The sequence below is a fragment of the Sturnus vulgaris genome, chromosome 4, assembly GCF_052056855.1.
Source record: "Sturnus vulgaris isolate bStuVul1 chromosome 4, bStuVul1.hap1, whole genome shotgun sequence".
Classification (NCBI taxonomy): Eukaryota; Metazoa; Chordata; class Aves; order Passeriformes; family Sturnidae; genus Sturnus; species Sturnus vulgaris.
This window is the reverse complement of record NC_142246.1, coordinates 69,271,157-69,281,470: the sequence shown is the minus strand read 5'-3', so window position 1 is coordinate 69,281,470 and position 10,314 is coordinate 69,271,157. Positions and strand designations below refer to the sequence as shown.

The 10,314-nt window shown below is 38.8% G+C and overlaps 1 protein-coding gene across 1 annotated transcript in view; it reads left to right on the top strand.

Moving 5' to 3' along the window:
* The window catches only part of FAT4 (FAT atypical cadherin 4), a 121,077-nt gene that overhangs the window by 97,126 nt on the left and 13,637 nt on the right, over window positions 1–10,314 (top strand). Inside the window, exons 10-12 of the mRNA XM_014883710.2 lie at window positions 3,904–4,008; window positions 5,583–5,890; window positions 9,913–9,998. Of these exons, the coding sequence (XP_014739196.2) occupies window positions 3,904–4,008; window positions 5,583–5,890; window positions 9,913–9,998 (499 nt within the window). The remainder of the gene's footprint in view (window positions 1–3,903; window positions 4,009–5,582; window positions 5,891–9,912; window positions 9,999–10,314) is intronic.

Genomic DNA, 10,314 nt, shown 5'->3' with positions numbered 1-10,314 from the left:
TGTTGTAGAAGCACATCAAATTATTTTGCCAGGAGCGTCATGGCAAAATAATTCTAGGGCTCCTATGGCCTGTAACTCCTGAGGTCATTAGCACCAGAGGCTACATGGGCATGAGTTTGCTGTTGCAGTGGAGCAAAGCACTTCATGAACTCTAGCAGCAAACTACAGTGTATGCCTCTAGACTGTAATTTGAAATGTTTATGAAGCATCCAGCTGATTTCTTCTGGTATTAAACTTTGTACCTTAATGCTCAACCCTTATGTCAGCTGAAAATTAAGCACTGCATGTGACAAGTTAAAAAAAAGATGAGTATTTTTACCAAGAGAACGTGATGAGAGACTCTTACAGTATGAAGTGTTGGATTTCTTTCATGCCATGAATTAAATGTGGCATTTGATAGGAGCTTTCTTAAACTCCTTGTCAACACAAATAACCTTAAAATAGACTGCCACTGAGGCAGACGTTTCTATTTGGGAGTCAGATGTTGTTTAATCAGTTGGCCATTGCAGAATCAAGACTTATTAAAGTGTCCTGAGATTAATTGATCAAGACAGAAAACAAATGGCAGCAGTGTAATTAAAAGACAAAATATCTTTGGAGTTTAATATTAGATAAGATCACAATTAACACACAGTATGTTTAGACATTTTATGTCTGCAAAAGCATATTTGAAATTCAGCAAATTAAATATTCAATAAGTTCTGCAAACAAATGTCCGTGTACTGATTGTTTGAGAATGCTTGACATAGAGGCTATTATGTCATTGTTATACTGCCAGCAGAAAGAGAACACAGCTGCTTGGGCTCTTAATTTGCATTCATTTGTGATTAAAGATAGCCACAGTGGATGTAAAAATAAAGCCTCAAACTGTTTCTTCATGAATATAAGCCTTGAGTGCCTCAACAACAGCAAAAAAGTGGCATCCAGAATAGTGGATTTCTAGTTCAGTTCCCCATATACATAGCTTTGCTGCTTCTGTTGGAATGAAAATACAGTCTCATAATTGAATTTGCATGCTTGGTAAAAAAAAATAACGTTTACATGGTAGTGCATGCAAGTAGAAATTAGTATTTTCTGGGACAGACTTTCTGTTCACTGTAAATTAGAGTACACAAGCTGTAGACTTATTATAATGGTGTACCTGAAAACTGAGAGTCTTACTTTTCTTTGATTTATTATGTTTTGTCAGCTGCATTTCACTTCATCATACTGCAAAAGGTAATGTCATTCTTTTCACTGGATAGGATTATAAAGACTGATTACCTCAGAGCAGCATCATTAGGGTTTGAACAATCTGTTATAATTATATCTCTTAATGATGAACAGGTTTTGTTTTTAAAATAATCACTTTCTGGAGGGAATATGCTTGGTGATTTACAGTAGTTGTCTGCCCTTCCTTTGAACCCTTCATTTCCTGTTTTCCAGGATTCATTAAGATGAAGGAATGTAGGTTTGTGAAGTTGTTTCAAATGCAAGATTAGAATATTAGAACAACCACTTTAAAAGATGGACACAGAGAACCACAGAAACTAAAACTCTCAAATCAGCTGAAATCTTAACTCAAGAGCATTCAGCTGGTATCTGTTCCTGTTACATTTTTCAATTAAAAACAAAAAAAAGTCTGAGGAACTTAGATTTTTGCATAAGCCCCTGCCTGTGATAGCATCAGCTGGAGGTGATGAATGATAAATGTTGCATGCTGTCTGTTACCAATTATCCAGCATTCTCCTAATTTTCATGGTCTTCAGAAAAAGATCTTTCTGATGCAGAAATGAATACCTTGCAGCTTTCAGAATTTCAGCTGAGAATTGGTCTATAAAGTCAGCTAACTTCAATTTTCATCTAGGCCGATTTGGATGGGATTTTGAGCAGCTTGGTCTAGGTGGAAGATGTCCCTGCCCATGGTAGGGAGTTGGAACAAGATGGTTTTTAAGGCTCTTTCCAACCCAAACCATTCTGTGATTCCATAATTCTGTTATTCTAACCACACTTCTGTTGGTTTCAAGAATTCTTCAAACAATAGTTGAGCATAAAGAAGATGCTCTTATTCATTGGTTAAAGTACGTGCAGCTGAAATAAATACCCAAATTTTCTTGCTGACTCAGCAAATGTGTCAGCTTTAATGTTAGCTGAGAAAAAGAGGAGTATTTGGTTAGATGGAGCTGCAAAAATCTGAGTAAGCCTTTTTAGCTACACTTGATTTTTGTGAAAACTGAGCCACATCACTGAGCTATTTTAAACATGTCTGTCTCACTCCTGCTCTGTGCTCCCCTTCATAAGTCAAAGATCTCTACTATGGGCCATAAATTGGAAACAAAAGAAAACAGCAAAATCTCACATAAAAAAAGTTAGCTCATCCTTCAGTCATGCCCATTAGAGAATAAAACATAAATAAATACCCCCAAAGCATAATTAGATTCAGACACTGGAAAAGTTTCCTGGATTTATGGTGCATCTACAAGTGACGTATTAACCGCAGGAATCCTCCAGCGCTCCATTTCCATCCTGCTTGCAGTCACACGTGGAGAGCTGCTGCTCACATGGAAGAGCTGCTTGCAAACTCTGGGTTAAACAGAAAAGTAGAAGAGAGAGGGAGAAACAAGAGGTTTTCTTCATTAGGTGACTCAAGTTGTAAAACCCTGAAAAAGGCAGCAGAGTTCATAAAGCACAGTCCTGGTTTTCTACAACCTCTAAGGACTGCTTATTGTGCATTTCTGTCATGGGAGATGTAAAATTACAAGATCTATGTGACACACAAGCACGGACACCCTCTGTGCAAGCTCATGTACTTTTAACTTTTAACTTAGGTATGCATATGGTTTAAGAAATAGAATAATTAATTATCAGTGCAAATAGAAGCATTGAGACAATCTTAGCTCTTGCTTTGTGCATATAGCCTGGCTGAGATGGAGTTCAGGAGAAGTCTGGGAGACAGTGGCTGGTTTTGTGAATTTTTGCAGTGAAACAGAGAGGACAACTATAACAATGGTTTGAAGTTCTTGTCGAGCACAGGCAGTGAAGGCTGGCACTGCTGGTGACAGGAAGACAGGTTCCAAGAGTGGCATGTAGTGGAAATGTTGCTAAACTCATCAAAGCCAAGCAATGAAAAGCTTTAGAAATGAAGACTAATATTTTTGTAGTTAATATTTCCATACAGAGAACATTTTAGTTTGGTACAAAGAATACACGTGTCCGTATTTGGTGTCTGCTAAAATCTTCACTTTTTCTCTTGGTTCCCTTCCTTGCTGAAATGAATTATGTGATTTCAGTTTGTTCTCTGGGGAATAATATTTACCACATGTACAATGTCTGCTTAGGAAAGGACTGTATCCAGGGTAGCTTGTTTTAGCTCCAGAGGACTGTGGTCTCTCCAAGTCAGGAAGGAGGTTGTAATTGATGAGGAAAAATACAAAAAAATCATATAATGTACAATAGCAGCCTCTGTTCTGCATGACCTGCTTGTGCAGGGTCCAGCAAGGGCTGTCTGTATCTCCTTTGCACTCATGATTATATTGCACTCAACAGGGAGAAAAAAAGATGCATTTTTACAGTTCTTTACTTCAGCATTGTCTTTAATTGCATGATCTCTCTTTTACACCAGTTAATAAAATAAAATAAAAAATACAATTCAATGCAATTGAAACTGCAGTCCACCAGTACCTATAATAACAATGAGACACTTGAAAAGTGAAGTTGCTTTCTCTGGGCCACACATTATGCCTAGGACAGGGCTGGGAGCAGCATCCTATCTGTGATTCCTCTCTCCAGCCCAGAGCCAGGCACCTTCTCTCCTGGCCATGTGTTCAGCATTGGTTCATAACCTCATTACCTACAACACCAGCCTGATTTTCCTGTTTCCCTGAGTAGTCTGACCTGGAAATCGCTTTTGTTCCTTCCTCACAGGGAAAACGTGTGACTCCACTGTCAACTACTGTGAGTGCAACCCCTGTTTCAATGGTGGGTCCTGCCAAAGTGGGCTGGAGGGGTATTTCTGCCACTGTCCCTTTGGTGAGTACCTTTCTCCTCCTCTCCTCTTCATCTCCCCTTTCCCTATTCCTCTTTCTGTCTATTTTTACCTGCATAAATGATTTCTGGTTTGAAAATGATTCAAGGTGTGGAAAAACTGCATGTATTTAGTGGTTCAATTAGCTCATTTTTCTTTAAAAGAAAATTTGAAAATGATGTGGTCACTACAAATACTTGTCATTCCTAGTAGCAGGTCCTTTCTCTCACACAAAACATAAGACCCAGCCAAACAACTCTGTGCCTAAAAATTAGAAAGAATATTTCTGATTGGATAGATAGATAGATACAGGTAAGTGTCCAAAAGTAAGAATGGATGCTTGAAATACTGAAATCAAGACCTCTGACTTGCTAAAGAAGAAACTTAGCTCAACCACAGCTGGATCAGGACTAAAGTACCTTCACCACCAAGAATATCCAAAGTTCACTCTGAAGGAGGAGGTAATGATGATAACAAAGCTCTCCTGATGAATAACAGGCATTTCTAATGGAGCTGAAGAGTAAGACCACTGTAAATAACATCGGTATTTTACATCAGAGAAGCATATAGTAGTGCCAAAATAGTTTCATAATTTTTAGAATTTAATTATCCCAGATTGGTTTGTGGAACGAACCCAATAAAAACATAGAACAACATGGATATTTTAAGGCATCATGACACAATTGCAGCAAGATTGATTCTGAATGCAGATTAATCCAGAATTGCCATTGTTCATATGGAAAAGTATGAAAGGAAATGCAAGAGATTAATTAAAAAAACAGAAATGTACAGAAATCATCTACAGTGTTTTAAGGTTGCTGAAAACCCTCTCACAAAAGTATGGGTCTCAAAATGCATTTGTAATGGATCTTGAATAAGTTTTTCTATTGACATGTGGAATAATTTCTCTATTCTCTTTTATTTCCTTTATTGTACATTTCCTCAGGGTATATTAATTTCCCATTGTAAATGTAGCTAATATTCATAAATTAAACCAGGGTTTTTTTCCCCATTGTTGCTGCAGTAAAAGAAAAATCAAGGGCAATTATGTGACAGAAAGCTGAAAAGAAATATGTAGAATGCACCAAAATATTCATACCAGCAAAAGCTTGAGAAGACATAATATTTTAATCACACATATGCTTATTTCATAAGTATAAAAAACGAACCACCCAGTGAGAAACAGTTCAGATAACAGCCACAGAGCGAAAAATAAACTCAACTTGCACATTTATTTCCATAGCTGGACTAATAAATGCCTGATGATAATTAACAGCCATGTCTTGACAGAGCTGTCAAACTGGCTTGGTTTGGTGTTTTCCAAAGAAGCCACAGAGCTCGACGAAATGCTTTTCAATTGATGCATCTGTCCTTTGTAACTCGATTTTTGAGTTTAAATATCATGTACCTCAGCACCCAGCTGTGGGTGATAGAGCATTCTTCTGTTGGTTGTGTGATTTTAATTGTAAATTAGGGGCTCCACAGCCATGTCAAGAGCACATCCATACTTTGCTCCTGGGACAATGCACGGTAAGGGAAAAACTCCTCAGTTCCAAACTTTTTGCTTCTCATTTTCCAGGCGTTTTTGGGAACCACTGCGAGCTCAACAGTTATGGATTTGAAGAGCTGTCCTACATGGAGTTCCCCAGCATGGATCCCAACAACAATTACATCTACATCAAGTTTGCCACCATAAAGAGCAACGCCCTGCTGCTGTACAACCACGACAACCAAACCGGCGAGCGGGCGGAATTCCTGGCCCTGGAGATCGTGGAGGGGAGGCTGAGGTTTTCCTACAACCTGGGCAGTGGCACCTACAAGCTCACCACAGCCAAGAGGGTGTCTGATGGACAGTTCCACACCGTCATCGCCCGCCGGGCTGGAATGGTAAGAAAGGCAAAAAATGAGGATTTTAAGGCAAGTTCAGCCAAATGGCTTTGGCTTCCAGGCGAGCTCAGAGGAAGGTGAAATTAGTGATGTCGTGTTTGCTAGCAGAAACTCCAACTTTGGGAAAAGCCTCCTTCGTTCCTGCCTTATTCCAGCTGACTCAAAGCCCTGTGGTGGTTTGTTCAGTGTGACGATGATAAAGTGTAATGAAAAAAACATGTGCAAAGTGCCCCCATACTCTCAATGTGAAAAATGAGAGCCAGCAATAATTAATGACATAGATGACTAGGCACGGGGCTAATTAACTGGTGTAGATTACAGGGATGATTATCAGGGAATGCTAATTAACCACAGTAATTGCAAAAAGCCCCATAATAATTTTTCTCAACGTTTGGAAAATAGAAGTGGACAAACTTAAAATTCTAGGCATCCATGACCTCCTTGAGCTAATCCAGAGATTTTACCAATCTCATCAGACAGAGAGCCTGGTTTTCCTCTGTAGCATACTTGTAAAGAGTTAAGGTGCTACATTAAGAGAATTTCTGAAGGGAAGGAGGGAAATTACTTCTTTGTCCTCCAGAATCCATCTGAGGTAAGGAGCTCTGCCAAAAACTGGGACAACTGATTGCCATATGCCTGGCACTCTGACCCCTCTCCTGCCTTCATTTTTTTTTTTCCAGTAAATGTTTTCTATTCCTCTTCTCTCATTTTTTAATAATATTTCCAAAGCAGAACATAAACCAAATGCTCTTGGAATCCAAGCCAAGTTTTTTGACTCCACGGTGTTTGAGTTAGAAATGAAACCAAATCTATTTGCCATCCATAATCAGTAACTATTACCCAACAGTTCCCTTCTCAGGCAGAAATGGCCAGCATACATGGAATTCCATATTCTTCCCATGTTTGGAATTAAAGTCACAGAACAATAATATGTGGTGGGGTTCCCTGTTTTTTTGTGTGTATTTCAAGCCAGAAGTGATGAAGGGAATAAAAGCAATAAACTCTTCTGCCCAGTGTGTCTCCCTTCTAGTCCTTGCAGAGACTTAAGCCTGAAATTCATTTCAGTTCATAGGGCAAGACCTGATATCTCCATTTATTCTGGGTGTTGGTCTCTTATCCCAAACAACAAGACAAGAGGAAATGGCCTCAAGTTGCAGCAGGGGAGGTTTAGATTGAATATTAGTGAAGAGTTCTTCCCCAAAAGGGTTGTCAGTGCCTGGAACAAGCTGCCCAGTGGTTGAGCCAGCATCCCTGGAGGTATTAAAAAGATGTGTAGATGTGGCACCTGGGGCTGTGGTGGCCTTCACAATGCTGGCTTAGTGGTTGGACTCTTGCAGGTCTTTTCCAACATTAAGGATTCTATGGTTTTGTGAAACCCAGTCTTCAGCTAGATTTGCAAATCCAATTTGTGTGTGTTTTTCGGACTCATATACTCAAATAAGATGAAGGATAATTGTGATGTTGAGCAAGGACTTTGGTTTAATGTGCTTTGATATCAGATATCAATTTGCATCTTGCAAATTTAGTAATTTGCATCACAGCTTCCTAATGGGAAAGCCCAAAGGTGCACTTTAACATGCACCAGGGTCCCATTTTAGTAACTAAAGTAAAATGTTACTTCTATAAATAAGATGTAAATTGCTAAGTATAGGGGCAAGGAGTAAAAGTTGCAACAAATAAATGAAGTACACTGAAGAAAAAAACAGAAAAAGAAAATGTTTTACTTGTCAGGGTGCCAGAGGACTATAGAAGAAGAGAGAACATAAAAAGGGTTATTTATAGAAATTTCAGCTGTGAGTGCTTCAGGCTAAAAGCAAGCATTTAAGACTACCTATAGCTTTGTGTGATCTTTTTTGTTTGTTTGTTTTTAATGTTTAAGCCTATTCAGTAATGTCAGCTGTTTACAAACAGTATGTGAAGAGAATCGCCTTTGTCTTAGATATTTCTGCTGCAGGAAAAATGTCTCCCAGGTGTCCAAAACTGTATAAAATAGGCCCCCTTCAGGATTCCAAATCTGTCATTTCCTACAGCACAGTGGGATTTTATCGGAAACTGGTAAAATCATTAAGTTGTCAGTCCTGAGCTATTGCAAAGTGACAGGATAGAAAGGCTCATAATGTGGCAAGGTAACTGTAGAGTAATGCTTAAGTAACAAGCAGGAACATTTGACTAACATTAGAAAATAAATTGTATGAACTCTGGTCCAAGTAAAATATATTCTCAAATATCCAGCCCTTCAGCTGGGGTTGGGGCTTGGCTTGCAGAGCACATAGCAATGTAAGTTAGGGAGATTATGCTGATTGAGCTAAGAACAAAAAACTCATTTCAGTTTTTGTTGTTGATGTTCTGAAGGAAAATATGTATGCATGTGGTGGCATACAGAGCAGCCAGCTTATTATTCTTTCTCTGAATTGTTTCATTTACACAGGGCTATAATCTGCTTTGGAACTGCAGACTGACATTTCTTGGGAGAAGCACTTTGCTCATTTGTATGGAAAGAAATTCAAGATAAGCTCCCATTAAAAACAGCAGATTGAACAATTTAATCGTACTGTAGGGCATGATTTAGGGCTAAGAGCTCTGAATTTATTTGGTCAATACAGTGCCTCAGCTTGCAGCGTGTGTTTGGAACTAGCATGGACAATCTGGGGGGATTTCAACAGGCTGTTGTTACCAAACTTATTTGCAGGCAGTAGAAAAAAACCTCTGCAGAGTAATGATGTACTGATAGCCAGTGCTGCTTGCTCAGCTCCCATAGAGCAGTCTAAATCAAAATATAAACCCAGGCATTTTTAAAGGTGGCGTTTGATTTAAATTTGCTGTAAAACTGTACCACACATCTAGCTGAAACATGAGGAGATGTACAATGTGGAGATTGTGTTTATTTTTCTGAAAATTTGTTTTAAGGAATAACTAACCTTCAGGGTTGGTTGGGGTTTCTTTTTTTCAGCGCATCTGTTATTAATAAATCACTGTGGGGACAATTCTTTGCTAAATAAGGAATAAAATAAAAACTCCTTTTTAAATCAGCAGGAGTTATTTCATGATTTTAGTGACAGCTTTGGTTAGACTTTTATAGATTGCAAACAGAAGTGCCATGAGTAGCTTTAGTGTAAATAGTGGGTAGTCTCAGAATGGTTTGGGTTGGAAAGAACCTTAAAGATCATCTGGTGCCCTGTCATGGACATGGACACCTTCAACTAGAACAGGTTGAGGCAACCTCATTGTCTGGGACTTGATGGCTTGGGGACAAAAATAGCAATAATAGCAATAGTAATAATAATAACAACAATAATAAAAACAACAATAATAATAACAACTATTACAATAGTAATAATAATAATAATAATAACAACAAAGAGTAAGACTGCTGTAAGTACTGGTAATGCCTGGTACTTCTCTAAACTCCAAGTGTCCAGATGCTTCTCCATTATCAAAGCTGAGATCCTTCATGACCTCTTAGGCAAGGGGCTACCTCAAGCCAGTCCATTTGGTTACTTTGTGAGTTTTATTGAGTGGTTGGTTATTATTTTTAACTGGTAATCTCAGTGTTTCAATTCCCAGGGTCATTTTTTTTTTTAACTGGTAATCTCAGTGTTTGTACTCCCAGCTTTTGTAACATGCTTTTTATCAAGTTCAATATGTTCAATGTCATGGTAAAGCCCCTGAAGGAATGAGCGCCTTTTGTGATTGGAGGGGGAGGCTTTTTGCTCAGATTATCTGAACCATGTCAGGAGTAGGATATGGTATGAGCCAAAATAACTTCAGTTTCAAGGAGTAAAGCAAACAAATATGAGAGAAACCCTGCCCAAATGTGAAAAATTGGCGTTTAACTGCTTCTCTGTGTGAAGCAGACAATTAGCTCCCTCTTTGTTTGTATCCAATCCCGAGTGACATCCTGATACACAAGTGCTCCTTTCTAGCCAAGTCCTTGATAGAATACACTTAAGCATAAATAGTTCATGTGGCTGGGGACTAAAGCCTTGTAATATTCAGCATATTTGTGTATGTGCCTTTTGCAGGCAGCATCCCTGACAGTGGATTCCTGCTCTGAGGACCAGGAGCCAGGCTACTGCACTGTTAGCAATGTTGCTGTTTCAACTGACTGGTAAATACTTCTTCATTCTGTGGGGTTAGTTTGGGGTTTGGATGGGATTTTTTTTTTTGAGTAAAATTAAAAATAAACTTAAGAAGAAATCTCCCTGTAAAGCCAGAGAAAGTTAGAGTTTCTGCATGTTCCATTTCCATGGAACTGGATCATACCAAGGAGTTTGCTCAGAAATCCCCAGTTTTTGACCCCATTTCTGTCCCCAGGCTCTGGTGACAATCAGGAAATGCATGGCCATGAGTAGTCTGCACTGTGGTGTAAATGAGGATAAGATCTATTGCCTAATGATTTGGGGTCATATTTTTATTTAAACTGC